General features: G+C 43.2%; 1 protein-coding gene across 11 annotated transcripts; it reads right to left on the bottom strand.

Moving 5' to 3' along the window:
• Window positions 1–9,014: 9,014 nt before the first annotated feature.
• Window positions 9,015–11,891, bottom strand: Mrpl55 (mitochondrial ribosomal protein L55). Of its 11 annotated transcripts, XM_020185329.2 has the most exons (7): window positions 11,727–11,891; window positions 11,380–11,458; window positions 10,956–11,124; window positions 10,728–10,858; window positions 10,190–10,275; window positions 9,642–9,843; window positions 9,015–9,245 (listed from the first exon to the last, which is right to left on the bottom strand). In XM_020185329.2, the coding sequence occupies exons 5-7, from the start codon at window positions 10,213–10,215 to the stop codon at window positions 9,087–9,089; spliced, it is 387 nt and encodes a 128-aa protein (XP_020040918.1). In that variant the 5' UTR covers window positions 10,216–10,275; window positions 10,728–10,858; window positions 10,956–11,124; window positions 11,380–11,458; window positions 11,727–11,891; the 3' UTR covers window positions 9,015–9,086. The 11 variants fall into 11 exon arrangements, with proteins under 11 accessions (XP_020040918.1, XP_020040922.1, XP_020040921.1 ...); XM_020185333.2 differs by lacking the exon at window positions 10,728–10,858 and having other exon boundaries at window positions 10,952–11,124; XM_020185332.2 differs by lacking the exon at window positions 10,728–10,858 and having other exon boundaries at window positions 10,190–10,278.
• Window positions 11,892–17,000: the final 5,109 nt, after the last annotated feature.

The raw sequence follows: 17,000 nt of genomic DNA, 5'->3' as shown, positions 1-17,000 counted from the left end.
AGTTTTTTATGAGCTGGCATATGGGTAAAATCAACTTGCCAATCTTCCCCTGGTATGGAGCTCTGGAGCTGGTGAGCACAGAAGGAAGGGGGTGGTCTCAGGCCACCCTGGGGGGAAACTGGGCACAGGTGGGGCACTTTTGGGTAATCTTTTTCATGACAGATGGGTGAGAAGGATGAAAGAATAAGGGTTGAAGAAAGTGGAGAAGGGGCTTAGTGCCAATATGAAAGGTTTTGTGAATGGCCCTTAGAACCCCCTCTGCTTGTATGTTGGGGAGAACATGTTTTCCATTTAAAAGGAACCATCCCTGTGAACCTGGTGTGGCTCCTAGATTAATAAGTCTGTCTTGCTCTTCTGATGTATAGGTAGGGTCTAGTTTAGGGGTAGTTATGAAAAGTGCCATGGGGGGAGTCTGAGCGCTAGCCCTTTTTGCCTCTTTGTCAGCAAAGGCATTGCCTTGGGCAGTCTCTGTAGTTCCTTGCAATGGATTACTGCTACTTTTGTGAGAAGGGAAGAGGCCTTGAGCAGCTTAAGAATTAGAGACCTGTTGGTAATGGGTGTGCCCTTTGTGGTGAGAAAGCCCCTTTCCTCCCAGAGAACAGCATGATGGTGTATAATGTGGTAAGCATATTTAGAGTCAGTAAAAATGTTGGCTGTCTTACCCTCAGCTAAGGTGAGGGCTCTGGTTAAGGTGATCAGTTCTGCCTTTTGAGAGGTAGTACCCCATGGGAGAGGACTGGACTCAATGACTTTTGTAAGGGACACTACAGCATAGCCTGCACATCTCTTGCCCTCTGAATCTAGTGAGGAGCTGCCATCTATGAACCAGGAGACATCAGGATCAAGTAGGGGTTAGCAGCATAGATGAGGTTGACAGTATGTAAGAGTTTCTAGAGTTTCTAAGCAGGAGTGTTCTAGGGGCGTGCCATCAGGAAGCAAGGTGGCAGGATTAAGGGGAGGGCAGGATAAGGAAGAAATGTGTGACGAGAAAACCCAGCATATGGCATGAGAGTGGGCCAGTAACTTTTGGCTGATGGAGGAGACCATCCACCCCCACCACGGAGACCTGTGAAGGATAAAGCTTACCCGAAAAGTCAGGTAGCACCGAGTAGGTGGCACCCTTGTAAGGAAATCGGCCTACCTGCAACTTGGATGTTTACCCTGGGCTCCTCCGAAGTGATCTTGAAGGAGGCTGAGGTCCCAGGGTCGCATCAATCTTCTGCTGCCAGGCCCAAGAAGTCCGAGAAGACTTCACTCTGTTGAGAGTGGGAGTGGGAGACTGACCTACCTTGTAGAGACAAAGAGGGGCAGTCAATCCTCCAGTGTCTGGCCACATTGTGGACAGGGTCCTGGCAGTGGGCAAGGTGAAGGGCAGTTTTTTGCCCAATGTCCTGTCTGGTTACACTTGAAGCAGGCCCCTGGAGGCATGCGTTTTTGTCCAGTCCATCTCGAGGAGGTGGCCTCAGGGCAGTCGCCAAGAGCTGGGCCTTTAGCTGGTTTCGGGCCTCATCTTGGTAATTAAAATACTTTAAATGCCATTTTCACAAGATCTCCCTGGGGGGTCTGGGGGCCACCCTTTGCCTGTTTAAGTTTTCTTTGACTATCAGGGAAGGATTGGGAAATAAAATGAGAGTTGAGAATAATTATTCCATCCTTGGAAGATGGGTCTAGCTTAGTATAGCGGGTTAAGGTGCCCTAAGAAGTCAGCGGGGTTTTCATTTGGGCGTTGGATAATTTCTCTAAGTTTGTCAAAATTGACTGCCCTATGGGAAGCAGTCTGTAGCCCTGCTAGGAGGCAAGTGAGCATATAATTCCGGGTGGCTAGCATAGTGGGGTCCTGATAGTCCCAATGTGGGTCCTCATGTGGCACAGCCGTAGATCCCACTGGGAGAGTGAGAGCTGTGCAGTGGACATCATCGGCATGTGCCTGGGCTGCCAACCAAACCCTTTCCTTTTCTTTTATTTTTTTTCTTTTTTATAGTTATAAAAATACCACCAAGTTGAAAATCTTTATTTTGCTAAGAAATACAAATAGAATTAATACAATGGTACACATGTTCTATGGTTTCTAAACATCTCACCATCAATGGTTTCTGTGACAGACTGTTGTCCTTCATAGTTCAGATGCCTGATATTTTGTGAAAGCTCAACTTTTCTTCCTTTTTACCCACCAAATTAGTCTTTTCAGAAGTCTTTTGTGTGTGTGTGTGAGTACTGGGATTTGAACTCAGGGCCTTGTGCTTGCTATTCAAGCGCTCTACCACGTGAGCCACACCACCAGCACTTTTTAGAAGACTTGCCGGATGTTTTCTTTGTTTGCCTCTCCATGTTGCTGCTTAATTTGATAGATTTCATTTTCCAGTTGCACAATAGTCCGTTCAATCTCATAATTCTTAATTCTGTCTTATAATGCATGGGTCTATTAACAAATTAACTTTCTGTAAATTGTTTTTAAACAAAAATAATTTTAAGATTGCTTTCTTCCTGTTTTTTTTTTCATACAAATATAAGGCTCTAAGTTAAAAGGTTTTATGAATTATTTTCAACAATGAAAACTATAAGCTGTATTAAGGATATGGTTTTTATAAAAAAAGTTAAAAAATACTTTTGGATAAAAAAAGAATTATGTAAAAAGGTTTGTCCTCAAAAACTGTTGTCCCCTCCAAAAATGAAACTTTTAAGAGCTTATGTGAGTAATTAAGTTGACTAAAATTTAAGAGTTACATTAAAGGTGTTGTAAAGCCAAAATTGAAGGTTAAATTAAAACCTAATTCTGGAAACTCCTAACAACAAGGCTATTTTAAAAATATTGTTCTATTCTTGATAACATTTACAAAAACTGACTTTAATAAAAGACTTTTGTTTTATCAATATAACTATCAAAGATTTTTGGTGCTACAGGTTGGTCCAAGAATTTACCAAGTCAATCAAGTAGAAGAACAAGAATTTATTAAGACACAGAGAGACAATAGGCAGCTGAACACAGGAAGTGCTGCTTCATTGATATGAGAATAAAACAAATTTATTTATGTGAAGCAAATAAAAAAACAAAGCAAAAGTACATACACCCTCCAGATAGGGTGAAGGAAAAAAAACTCAACACTACACTGGAGGTCTTGAGACTCAAAATTTTACTGGAGTCAACAGAGTGGAGGTAATTAGTACAAAAAAAAAAAACTGGAGTATGTGTCATTAACTCTCAAACATTAAGAAACAAAAAAGAAAAAAAAAACTCATAAACATTGGGTTATGCATCATTGACTCTTTCCACATGTTGAGTGGAGGGAAATTTTGGTCAGGGATGGTCAGATTGGGCCTGTTAGTTTTGTGGGGGCTCCATTGACTGCAGGTCAGCAAAACCCTACTATATGTCATAAGCCAGCTATTAATGTCATTACTCTGAGATATCCCTTATCAACATCTAAGCCATCGTTTCCAGCTATCAGGTTTCCTAACTCCACACTTAATTCTCATGGTATTTACCTGTGTTCTCTGTTCATTTTTGTCAGGATTTTGACTACTGAGGTGACTGAGTCTTAACTAAATAAAAGTTTATTAAGAGTCCGTCTATGTGGCTAAACAACTGCTGTCTTGGGTGATTCTAATGCAGTTAGTTAGTGCCCTGTATGTGTCTATGACTAGGCTGTTTGGGGTCACTGACACTGCCCACCCACCCCACCCCTGACTGATGGAAATCTGGGGTTTTGGATTTTGTCAGCTGTATACACCTGTTATCATACCTACCCAAAAATCTAAGGTTTTACTGCAAGGGTAACAACTACATTAATATGTAGGTATAACCTCTATAAAAGTGTGATGCCAAGTATATGAAGCCTTCTAAAATACAAAGTTAGATAAACACTGTGCCAAACTGGTACGATTCAAATTAAAACTAATGCTAGACTTTTACAGGTTTTTTATACATGTGTTCTTAATTATAACGAGAAGGAATTAGTGGTACCAATATAGTGCTACCAGTCATAATTGTTATCCTAAAGTGTTGTAACTATAAAAATACGTAGACTGTTCTATTAGTTGCTAAATCATTTATCAGAATTTTAACCATGATTATTTTAAGTTTTTGTCATTACAGTCCTGATCCTTCTGGGGCATTTACAATTTGAGTCCATGGAAAATGACTCTAACAAGTACTTATCTGTCAGTCAAGTTAGGTTTTTAAACATCTACTTTTGTTGGATTTTATTTTGTCTTGTCCTTGTCTAAAAGGCACTCCTTCTAAGCCTCTTTGTTGCTTAAATTTGGCCAAAAAGGTCTAGTTGACACTGACTTCCACTTGACCTGCTTGTTACTTATTGCCCAATGTGGGACAAAAACAAAAATTCCAAAAGAAAGCTAATCTTGGCCGCAAAAAAATCAAAATAAAAAAACTCTTCAGAGGATACTGCTCAAAGACAAACAGTTTGGAGATAAGCAAATACAGTCAAAATTCAAAGGGAGTAACTTGTGCCAGACCTCTAAGAAAATAAAGCCAAGAGGGTTACAGAAATAGCTGTTATGCATGTTTGGCTCTCTAGCATTAAAGCCCTTCCAGGTATAAACGCATACTTTTGGCCAGGGCCTTCTACTTAAACAGAGACAAAGTGAATATTTCTATTGGCTCCAGACATGTCCTTGATACTTAAAGATGGGTGTTTAGTTTTGGATTTAAACAATGGGTTTTCCTTGGTCCTATATAGCCCCCTTATTTTACCATCATGAGACAAGTTAGTTGCCTACTGATAATGTATTGTTGCCATGGTAGTTCTACACAATACAAAAAACAAAATAAAACAAAACAAAGGCTCAAACATTTGAAAAATGTGCTACAGCCAACACCTCCTGCTACATGTATTTCAATACCACTGGACAAATTGACACTAGTACAAAAATAGTTCTCAATAAAGCTAAATAGTTTAAAAAATCAATAAATACACAAGTTGTTGGGTGAGTATGAGGGAAAATTAAATCTTGGCTACCATCTCTAACCTGGCTCCTCCCTCGATTTTCTGGCTGCAATAGTTATTTATTTTTGGTCCATGCATTCTCAATCTTCTTGTCAAGTTTGTTTCTTCAAGGTTAGAGACAATCAATCTCCAGATGGTGATGAAAACAGCCATACATGCCAAAGACGCCCTCCTGGTACCAAGGACACCTTGACAGACCGCCCCCCCGCCACCCCGCTCAGTATCTTGGAAGAAGTCCCACGATGCACCCTCTCAGCCTGAAGCAGTCAGACAGAGCCAATGCCCCTTTTCCTGATGGAAGTCAAGGTTACCTCTAGAAGGGTTGAATGTAAGGTGACAAATGTAAGGAAAAAGAAAATAACAAAAATGTCCCTAGAAACAAACAACAAAAATAACCCTGGAGATGTAAAGGGATGAATGACAAAAGTAACTTTATTTTAAAGAAATAAAAGGACATATTTAAAAGCAAAACATTTAAAAAGACATAAAAAAACCAGCTTTGCACACAGAGACACAGCGGAGACACAACAGTTTTTTTATTCTAGATAAGAAAAACAACATAAAACGTTCCTAAAGGCAGACATCTAAAAGCATAAAATATAGACCCTAAACTTTCCCAAGATAAACAAAAACAAAAGAGTGTGTGCAGGGGGGTTCACCAAAATAATGAATGGTAGTCATAAAATGTAGGTGACAAGACTCAAGGACAGGATGGACTAAAGAGGCCCTCTTAAAATGTTCAATCTGATAAGGATGGGTGAACAACTAGATAGTCAAGCTTGACCAAAAGTCTACTAATGCTAGCTGTTTTTTTTTTTAAAGAACTGTAAATAAAATAAAAGGGGGAAATTGTGAGAATCGGCTTAGGTTGGGTCTTTTCTGTCAAAGGATTTAATCAGTAACCACTGCTGTTACAAATGCTAGTCTCGCTAACTTGCTTCCCATACATTCGCTTCATAGACTTTGCTTAATCTGTTGAAAGTTTCTATTAAAAATAAAGGGTTGTTATCGTCAGTCAGACAAAATTCCACTAGATGCCCTGGTTCCAGAACTGATCATCAAAAACTGTTATTGCTTCCTTGAACTTTTAAACTTCATTGTCTTCAAAGCAGCCTCCCAATGTCCACTTTCCAATTAGCCAACCACTTAGACTGCGAACCCAAAACCTGCCTAATTCAAGGGAGGGGCAGCATTACATTAAAGATAAAACTTGAGTGGACTTCCTGCCCAGTGTGCTTGCTATTTGTCTGTGGTGCACCCTTCTGTGGAAGTAAATTTTGCCTTGCCTGTTGACTTCTGAGTTGTGTCCTCTCTCTCTGGTGATACCCCAATATCTTAAAGACATTTCTAACATAATGATTCATTCAATTTCTCTATATTATCCAATAAAGCATTTGGCTAAAAAAGCAGCGGCCCAAACACTTTCAAGGAACTCACAGATCAGGGATGGTTGTGTCACTGGAGAGGGGTCAAGATTTTCATTTGAGGAGAGGTTTTCATCTTACTTCCTTATTCCCAGTTTGAGGGCTCTTGAATTGTTGGTGAAAAGAACTTCAAGACAATTTACAAAGTAGAAGGTGGGCAAAGGTTTCATTAGGCAAGTATGACAATGCAATGAGAAACAGCAGGGAAAGAGGGAAACACACTCCAGGAGCTTGGAGTGCAGGGGAATACAGATGCAACTTGTGGCTCTTCCTTTGGGGATATCAGCTAAAGTAGTTTCCTCCAGATAAGTGGGGTTTTTGTGTTACACACCTCATAACTTTCAATCATTTTGCTGTTGCAAGGTTTTGACATTATCCAAGCATGGAAACATTGGGTCCAGGGTGATCTTACTAGCTAAAAGGTCTTGTGGCCTGGCTATCTATTTCTTGTAACTTTTCTGGGCATCCTGACCAAAGCATTGCTGCATCAGGCATTACTTATCTGAGCAAGGTCAAAGGAATTTTTTCTCACTATATAACTAATGGAGGAGGGGAGGTGTGCTGGGAAAAGGAATATGTACTTTCTTAAAAGATTATTTGGTACACTGGTTTTTGGTTTTTAGGGTTTTTTTTTGGCAGTACTGGGGTATTCTAGCCTGCCTCAGTTACACCCATCAGCTTCAGCTGCCTGCATGAGACTGAATGTGCTTGCCTCCCCACCTCCAAATTCATATGGTAAAGCCCTCCCCAAGGTGACAGTACTTGAAAATGAGGACTTTGGAATGTGATGAAGTTATGAGGTAGCACTTCATGAATGGAACTACTACCCATATGAAAGGGACCCCAGAGAATTCTCTTACCCTGTCTGCCACCTGAAAACACAATGAGATTGTAGATTGACTACCTACAACCAAGAACACAGTCCTCACCAGAACCCAACAATGCTGGCATTCTGATTTTGGGTGTCTTAAGGCCCTCCAGGGTGACCCCCCCCACCACACACGTTATGTGTCCTGATTGGACACATAACTTGCTGTTCTGTGACCTGAGAGCTATACATATCTTCTTCCTGGCAGGCTTGAGGCCAAGGTTGGGCCTTGAACATTTCCAGGCACTGAAAAAGGTGTTGAGGTTACTGCCCAAAACAGTGAAACTGACCCTGGCTCTGAACGAAATTCCTCCAACTCTCACATAAACTCCATACCCTAAGCCAATGGTTGGACACATGCCTAGGTAGAACATGACCCCCTTTGTTTGTCCACCACAAAGATAAGCTTCAGCCCTCTGTAAGAAAGTTCTAAAAATGCTCTGTACTTCTTAGTGATCCCAACCAGCCCCACTAAACTTGGGAAAATTTGGACCACTCCTTTGTGGATATTCTCCATCACCACTTTTGGAGCAACTCTAGCTACAGGTTCTGCAAGGCAAAATGGATGCCCAGCATCCAAAACCGTGAGAAATATATTTCTCTTGTTTACAAATTATCCAGTCTGTGGTACTTTCTGATAATCCAGTTCGACCTCACCTTTTGTTCATCCGCTGACAATGAATACCTACTGAATGCCTATTAGGCAACATGACTTTGGGATAAGCCATGGGCTTGTGAGAACACAAGTGGTCCTATGGGAACAGAGACATCCTAGGGACAGGTGTGTGGCATGAATGTTCCAGAAGGAGCTGCGCAAGGGAGAAAGCAGCAGACAAGGGGCAGCTATATAGGCCACAGTGACAATGCAAGAGCCACCTGGCTGCCTCCAAGGTCTAAGGGCACAGGGTAGCAACTCTGGGGGCCCCATGGTTGGTCAGGCCAGAAGATGCTTGGAACAAAGGTGAAGATGGGGCAGCAATGTCTGACTACAGAATGCATGTTGGGTGTGGCCAAGGACAGAGTGGGTATGGGGCTAGGTAGATGTAGGGAAAGAGTCCAAGATACCTCTGAAGCTTCTGGCCTAAGCAGGCTTCAGGAGTGACCACTCTTCACAATGACTAGGACCTGAGGTAACTCAGGACAGGCATGAGGAACAGGACAAGACTGAGATAACCCAAGGTGATCACAAGCTTTCCTTTGGTATGTCTTCCATTGTTGTGTGCACTCTGTGTCTAGAGCGAGACAGCTGAATTTTATACTAACACCAGGAACACAAAGCACCAGATAACTGTTCACAGGCCTTGAATGTGTACAGTGCCCATACTCTGAAGACAACTAGGGATTCCACACACCCAGCTTAGCCACATCCTGGGTCCCCTACACTGGGGATGTGTCTCCCCCTGGGGTGGTCTTGTTATGAAAGGACTTGTGAAGAGAGGGGTTGGGAAGACAGCTGCAGGCTGTAACCTAGAAGGTCCATGCCTCCTAGAATGGTAGGCTCCTACTCCCTGCTGGGTCGGGTCTGAAAAGCAGCAAACTAAATGCTCCTGAGGTTGGGAAGGTAAAGCGAGGGGTTGCTGGTGCTTCCTGTCCAGCTGACCATATGCTCCACAGCCTTGCAGCAGTGTCTAAAGCCAATCCTTAACCCTCTGGTCTGTTCTAAGTCCCAGAGCCCCATCAGATGTTGGCTCTGAGCTGATACTTTCCAGAGATGATGAGCTGTAGGGCTGGGTGTACACATAAGACACTGACACCAGGTTGTGGCTTCAACATGTAGTTTACAAGCAGATGCTCTACATCCACAATGTTCCTAGGGTAGCTTCAAGCCAGTTACTTCTTGGTCTTGGTCCAAAATTGTCTGTAACGCTCATTGTCAAAATCATCAACCAGCTCTGGTTCCTTCTCCTTCTTCTGTCGAAGCTGAGCCTCACGTTTCCGGAACCTGGCCCTGCGCTCCTCTGGAGATAGGGCATCCAAGTCTAGTGGCATCTGTGTGGGGAGAAGCAGAAGTGTGTCCACACAGCCCCCAAATCAGGAAAGCTACCAAGATACGGCCCTGGGTCTTACCCTTACTTGGTGTCTTCTCTTCTATCTGGGCTTAATTTTTATATATTTTGTTGGTCTTTCTCTCTCTTTCAAAGCTTTCATTTTATTAAGAGAAAATGTTTTTGTTCCTTTTCACCACTCATTTATCCTATCTGATTTTGATGCTTAGAGCAAGTTCTGAGTCTAAACTCTCCTCTTTTCCAATAACCTATTTATCTTGCAGTATGATTTAGTAACTGGACAGCTACATGTCCAGTCCATTCTGAGTCCAGTGGTCACAAGCCACACTACCATGACTAGACCTCAGGTTAAGCAAAGCACCTGGTGAAGGAAGCTTACCGCCAGCATGCGCCGTGGCTCTCTGTAACGGACGTGGATGGTGGATCCGTCCTGCTTGACCAACAGCACTGGGTAGAGGCGTGCATAAGCCTGGCGGCGCAGACGAGTGAGTGAAGCCCTGTTACTATCAGCCCACCATGAAGATGTATGCAGCCGGCGAGGCACAGAGGAAGCTGCCTTCACAGTGCTCTGCCACAGCAAGCTACAAACATGCAGGCAATGATCAATGGATGGTGATGGACCAGAGAGTACCAATGTGGCCAGGCCAGCCAGTCATTGTTGGAGCATAGTGAAGAACTGCCTGCAGGCCAAAGACACTAGCAGAGATGGTGATCCACAGCTAGGGATCTCTGAGGAGCCGCAGGTCACAGTCAAAGAGTTCTAGCCTCACAGCAAGGAAGAAGCCACATGGATAATGGAGGGCACAAGTCTCCCAGCATTGAGGACCAAAGCCAGCAAACTTAAAACAGCCCCTTTCTGCTGAAGAGAGGGTGTTCCCTGGGATGGACCCAACATAAATCCTGAGGAACCTGGAAGTCCATGCTTACCCAAGGAGGTTGCCCACAGCCATCATTCTTCCTTAAGAGTCCTGGTGGCACATGGAAGCAGTCAATCACTTGTCCTGTTGTACAACCTGCTAGGCAAAGAAACAAGAGATTTTTTTTTAAAAAGAAGGCCTCTAATTGGGCCTCCTAAAATCCTGACAAGGAACTAAGTCATAGACTTCAGTGCATCTCTGACATGCATAGCAAATCCTCAATCAGTATTCATGGGCAATTGATTCTAGGAGTCTCCTAAGATACCAAAATCTGCAGATCCTCAATTCCCTCATACATAATGGCATAATACTTGCCTATTACCTGTGTATATACTCCCATATACTTCAAATCATTTATAATACTTCATATAAATGCTATATAAACAATGGTTACATTATTTAGGGAATAATGACAAGAAAAAAACATGTTCAAAGCAGAATCAATTTTTAAAAAAAGTTTGTAATATTTCCAATCTATGGCTGGTTGACTCCTCAAATACAGAGACTACATGTAATCACCACATCACCTGCCAGTCTATCCAACTAACCTCCTGGCTTTTTCAGATTAGAGTGGTCAATGCAGGTTTTTCCAAAAGCTGTCAAAAGATTCCAAGTCACTCAGTTTGTGACAGGGCACATGGCTGCCCATTCCACTGGGCTATGGAGTCAGTAAAGCCCTCTGTAGGGTAAACCATTGAATTTAGTTCATGCCCTGCTTTCCACAATCCTTGCTAATTTTCATAAAACTTCAATGAGGTGAGGATTTTCACACCTACTTAAAGAGGGCTTTTCCTATGGTCCCAATTTCCAGAGTAGTCTGTGCAGATCTCTGAGATAGAAGTTAAGAGTTTCTGACACTCAGGCTGGAGTGCAGTTAGTTGTTCAAGCCTGTAATCCTAGCTACTCAGGAGAGAGTAATCCAAAGGATTGCTGTTGGAGGCCAGCCTGGGAGAAAAAAGTTCATGAGACTCCCTCCCCCCCATCTCAACCAATAAAAGCTGGAGTAGTGGCACATGCCTGTCATTAGAGCTAGATGGGAATTGTGAATAGCAGGATCTCGGTTCAGGTCTGCAGGGCATAAAGCAAGACCCTACCTCAAAGATAACCAAGACAAAAGGGCCTGGGGACATGGCACAAGCATGCAAAAGGACCTGAGTTCAAACCTCAGTATCGCCCCCAAAAAAGGGTTTTTATACTGACTGCTCGCTTTTGTGGGAGGGCGCACTCGTTTCCTTTGGCGGATGCTGTCTAACCAAGGAAGGGAACAGAATCCTGCTACCTGTAAAATAGAAATTTCGCTTGTTAATGTCCGATGCCCAGGATCTCTAGCTCAGTTGATTCCACAGAGACAGAGGCCCAGGACTGAGCAGGGGAAGTGGGGGTTCTGCTAAATAAGTACTTTGGGCCTCCTTCCTTCTCGTCCCCACGGTGACGGGGGTGCAGGCAGCCCTCTCCCCTTCCACTCCAGAGTGACGGTGGCCCAGACCGTGCAGCCCTTCTCTCCCCCAGTCTGCCCACTCCTGCTCCCTCACACACAAGGCGCCAACCTGCTGCCGCCACTATCGCAGCGGAGGGGCCCGAGGACCAACACTACACAGGTTGAAAACCGCGCGCAGAACATCCGAAACCAGTCAGTGACAAGCAGGCTCCCGGTCTGTTGCCCGCGGTGTCCTTGCAGGTTCAGTGTCGCGCGGGGCTGACGTACAGCAGGCGGTGCCGGCGCAGCGGTGTCGTACAACTCGGGGGCGGAGCGAACCCAGGGGCGTCGCGGAGGTGTAACCCGGCGGGCGGGGCGAATTAGGCGTAGCGGTGTTTTATGAGCCCGTAAGGAGGTGAGCGAAGGCCTGAAGGCTGTGTGCTCATATATGTCCTTGAAGGGTGTACGGGAGCAGGGGTCTAGGTGACACAGACATAAACGCGGGGGCGTGGGGGTGTGCGGGAGAGTGTGGGCGCTGTGGTAACGCCTCTGAGGGACCGGGCGAAGCCAGAGTGGGCTGTACCGGTGCGCCGCGCAGGTGTGACCCGACGGGGGGTGGCGGGGGTTGCGCAGGCCAGCAAGGCGCTGCGACTTAAAAGGACGGAGACGGGCTGGTGTAGTGGCTCAAGTGGTAGCCTAACAAGGAGAAGGCCGTGAGTTCAAACCTCAATTCCACCAAAACAAAACAAAACAAAGCAAAACAAAATATATATATATACGCGTTACTGTGACCTAATGAACGTAGGAGGGGCACCGCAGCGAACATACTAGGTGAAGGCGCGGGGACGCTTGTGCTTGCAAAATCCAGGTGTCTAGGCTAAACATTTCCATGGTTCCGTTTTCCAGGTTTGGAAAACTAGATCCAACCCCTAGATCTGCCACCTGCTAACTATGGATTCTCCACACCCTGCCTACATCGTCTTTGCCTATGGGCTGATGGATCCAAGCGTGGACCTCAGTTGTTTGAGGGCATCCAAGCGCCAGTGGGGATGATGTGAGAGCTAAGAAGCGTACACGTGAGGATTACCATGCGTTGGAGTGCATGCAAGTAGTTTCTACCAGAGGCAAACTCGGCTTGTTTTCAGGGAACCAATAAATCCCCATCTTAATAAGAGGCCCTCCTTCCCTGAACAGTCTGATATTTAGGGGTCCTGGTATTTCTCACACCTCCTTCTCGGGTTCTGGCCTAGGCAAGCCACGGACTGGGGTGAGCCCTACTGGTGTGCTGCCACAATAGCTGCAAGACTCTCTTAAAGTCTCTGGAGAACTAGGCAGGATTGTCTACTTTCTCCGTATAACTTTCAAGGAATTTTGCCATGTTGGGCTCCTAGGTGGCGCCATTTTGCTGTATTATATTCCATTGTGTGTATGCCATATTTTCTTAACCCATTCATTTGCTGATGGGCACATAGACTGATTCCATATCTTAGCTATTGTGAGTAGTGCCACGATAAACATGGGCATGCAGGCAATACTTTTGTGTGCTGACTTTATTTCCTTTGGATATATACCCAGTAGTGGGATAGCCAGATCATATGGTCGTTCTATTTTCAATTTTTTTATTAACTTCCATACTGTTTTCCATAATGACTGTACAAAATTTACATTCCCTACTGCAATGTGTAAGAGTTCTCCTTTCTCTACATCCAAGCCATAAAGTTTCTAAGAAAAAAATCACAGCTCATAAAAACTAAGATATTGCCAGGCACAGGTGGCTCATGCCTGTAATCCTAGCTACTCAAGAAGCAGAGATCATGAGGATCCCGGTTCCAAGCCAACCCAGGCAAATGGTTTGTGAGGCCCTATCTTGAAAAAAACTTTCACAAAAAAAGGGCTGATGGATTGGCTCAAGGTGTAGGCCCTGAGTTCAAGCCCCAGTACCGTTAAAAAAAAAATATATATATATATATATATATCTCCAGGTGTGGTGGTGTGTTCCTATAATTCCAGTACTTGGGAGACAGAGATAGGAGGACTGAGTTTGAGGCTAGCCTGAGCTACATAGGGGTACCCTGTGACACTAAAACAAACAAAAAAGGTACGATATTTAAGCTACCTAATTTCAGAAAATGTACTACACTTAGACCCAGACTAGATACAAGACATCTTACAATTCCCTAAACACCAACTCCATGGATTTGTTGGGCTTTCTGGTTACTGCCACAGCTATACCCTCAACTCTTCCCTCTGGCCCAACCCTTCTGATAAATACCACCAATCTGACCACATTGTTGGAAAGGCCCATGCAAGTGTGACTTTTGACAAGCTAAAAAAAGAAAGCAGTTATTAGGTCCTCAAGCCTTAGCACACCCTGATTGTCAACTCCCCTTTTTTTTGTACATGAACAGGAAAGAAATGCAACCAACGGCTGGACCCAAACGCTGCTGGGTACCTGCTAGTTTAAGGTCTATCCCTCCCTCTGCCCTATGGGTCTCATCACCAGATGGAATGAAAATTGATGGAACTGGAGATCATAATGTTAAGTGAGACAAATCAAACTCAAAAAGCCAAGTATCACATGTTCATGGAATCTAGACCTAAAATGATGATGATTGTTGTGGTAGTGATGGTGATGAAGATAATGGGACATGAATGTGAAAGGGGGATGGTCTGGGGTGTGATCCATGAGAGGGGGAGAGGAAAGGATACTGAGGGGGATGAGGATTTAAATATGCTACATGTATGTTTGAAGAAAGCATAAAGAAACCCACCAAACACTGGGAAAGGGGGGGAGTAAGAGGGGAGAATAGGAATATATAATGGAGGGTGAACTTGTTCAAAGTACACTGTACACATGTATGAAACTACCCTCTCACATTATTAATGTATATAATTCCAAATATAATTTTTTGGTGGGGCTGGGGTTTTGAACTCAGGGCTTTGTGCCTGCAAAGCAGGCACTTTACCACTTGAGCCACATCTCCAGTCCATTTTGCTTTGGTTATTTTGGAAATGGGGTCTCATGAACTATTTGCCCTGGCTGGCCTCAAACCATGATCTTCCCATCTTGGCCTCCCAAGTAGCTAGGATCACTGGTGCTGGGCTATAACATTTTTCTGTGTCTGTGGTGCTGGGGCTTGAACTCAGGGCCTACCCATTGAGTCACTCCTCCAGCCCTTTTTTGTGATTTTTTTTTGAGATAGGGTCTTGCGAACTATTTGCCTGGGCTGACTTGGAACCACAGTCCTCCTGATCTCTGCCTCCTGAGTAGCTAGGATTACAGGTGTGAGTCAGGGTGCCCGACTTATAAAATTAATAAAGAAGCTGTTTTGCTTAAGAAAAATAAAGCAGGATAAAAGCCTGGCATCTCTATCTTTATTTTGTGTCAGTCTCCTTTATTTTGGGTCAGATTCCTGCTCTGTTCTGCACATAGGCACATTAATCATTTAAGGAGTATCTGACAAGATTTGTAGAGACAATCAACTGTCAGCTTTTACAACATTTTGTTCCAGATACCCTGTGGTTGTGTCTCCTAGTCATTGCCCCAAACCTGCAGTGACAGGGCTGGTGGAGTGTCTCAAGTGGTAGAGTGCCTGCCTAGCAAGCATGAAGCCCTGAGTTCAAACCCCATTACTGCCCAAAAAAATTATCCATGTTGATAGCTAGCCACTGGTGGCTCATGCCTGTAATCTTAGCTACTCAGGAGGTAGAGATCAGGAAAATCACAGTTCAAAGCCAGTCCTGGGCAAATAGTTGGTGAGACCCTATCTCAAAAATACCCAACACATTAGTTCTTTGAAAAAATAAACAAGACTGACAGACCCCTGGCAAACCTGACTAAAATGAGGAGAGAAAAAATCCAAATCAGTAAAATCAGAAATGCAACAGGGGAAATAACAACAAACACCACAGAAATCCAGGAAATCACCAGACTACCTTGAGAACCTATATTCTAATAAATTTGAAAATCTTGAAGAAATGGACAGATTTCTAGATATTTAATGATCATCCAAAATTGAACCAAGAGGACATTAATCACCTGAATAGATCTATAACATAAAATGAAATTGAAGCAGCAATAGTCTCCCACAAAGAAAAGTCCAGGAACTGATGGATTCTCTGCTGAATTCTATCAGACCTTTAAAGAACTAATACCAAACCTCCTTAAACTGTTCCATGAAATAGAAAGGGAAGGAACACTGCCTAACTCATTTTATGAAGCCAGTATTACACTCATCCCAAAACCAGACAAAGACACCTCCGAAAAGAAGAAATATAGACCAATCTCCTTAATGAACATCGATGCAAAAAATACTTAATAAAATAATGGCAAACTGAATTCAACAACACATCAGAAAGCATTCACCATGACCAAGTCAGCTTCATCCCAGGAATGCATGGGTGGTTCAACATATGCAAATCAACAAACGTAATACGGCACATTAATAGAAGCAAAGACAAAAACCACTTGATCATCTCAGTAGATGCAGAAAAAGCCTTTGACAAGATCCAACACCACTTCATGATAAAAGCTTTAAGAAAAATAGGAATAGAAGGAAAGTACCTCAACATTATAAAAGCTATATATGACAAACCTACGCCAACATCATACTTAACGGTGAAAAACTGAAACCATTTTCCCTAAAAACAGGAATGAGACAAGGATGCCCACTATCCCCACTCCTATTCAACATAGTACTGGAATTCCTAGCCAGAGCAATTAGATAAGAAAAAGAAATATAAGGAATACAAATAGGTAAAGAAACTGTTAAAATATCCCTATTTGCAGATTATATGATCCTATACCTTAAAGACCCAAAAAAACCTCTACCCAAAAACTCCTAGACACCATCAACAGCTACAGCAAGGTGGTAGGATATAAAATCAACTTACAAAAATCATTAGCTTTTCTATACACTAATAACTGAGAAAGAACATATGAAAACAATTCCATTTACAATAGCCTCAAAATAATTTAAATACCTAGGAGTGAACTTAACAAAAGATGTGAATGACCTCTACAAGGAGAACTACAAACCCCTGAAGAAAGAGATTGAGGAAGACTACAGAAGGTGGAGAGATATCCCATGCTCATGGATTGGTAGAATCAACATAGTAAAAATGGCTATACTACCAAAAGCAATCTACATGCTTAATGCAATTCCCATCAAAATCCCAATGACATTCATCAAAGAGATTGAAAAATCTACCCTAAAGTTCATTTGGAAACACAAGAGACTGCGAATAGCCAAGGCAATACTCAGCAAAAAGAACAATGCTGGAGGTATCACAATACCCGACTTCAAACTATATTACAAAGCAACAGCAATAAAAACAGTGTGGTACTGGCACAAAAACAGACATGAAGACAGTGGAACAGAATAGAGGACCCGGATATGAATCT

The sequence above is a fragment of the Castor canadensis genome, chromosome 15 (genome assembly GCF_047511655.1).
Source record: "Castor canadensis chromosome 15, mCasCan1.hap1v2, whole genome shotgun sequence".
Taxonomy (NCBI): Eukaryota; Metazoa; Chordata; class Mammalia; order Rodentia; family Castoridae; genus Castor; species Castor canadensis.
This window is presented reverse-complemented; position numbering and strand designations above follow the sequence as displayed.

What these genes read in the sequence shown, in the direction of transcription:
- Mrpl55 (XM_020185333.2), bottom strand. Translation starts at nt 10,215, where the DNA reads ATGATGGCTGTGGGCAACCTCCTTGG. An exon ending in GCTGTGGGCAACCTCCTTGG is followed by an intron (nt 9,844 to 10,189) that starts GTAAGCATGGAC and finishes GCATGTTTGTAG; the next exon opens with CTTGCTGTGGCAGAGCACTG. An exon ending in AGCCACGGCGCATGCTGGCG is followed by an intron (nt 9,246 to 9,641) that starts GTAAGCTTCCTT and finishes CTCCCCACACAG; the next exon opens with ATGCCACTAGACTTGGATGC.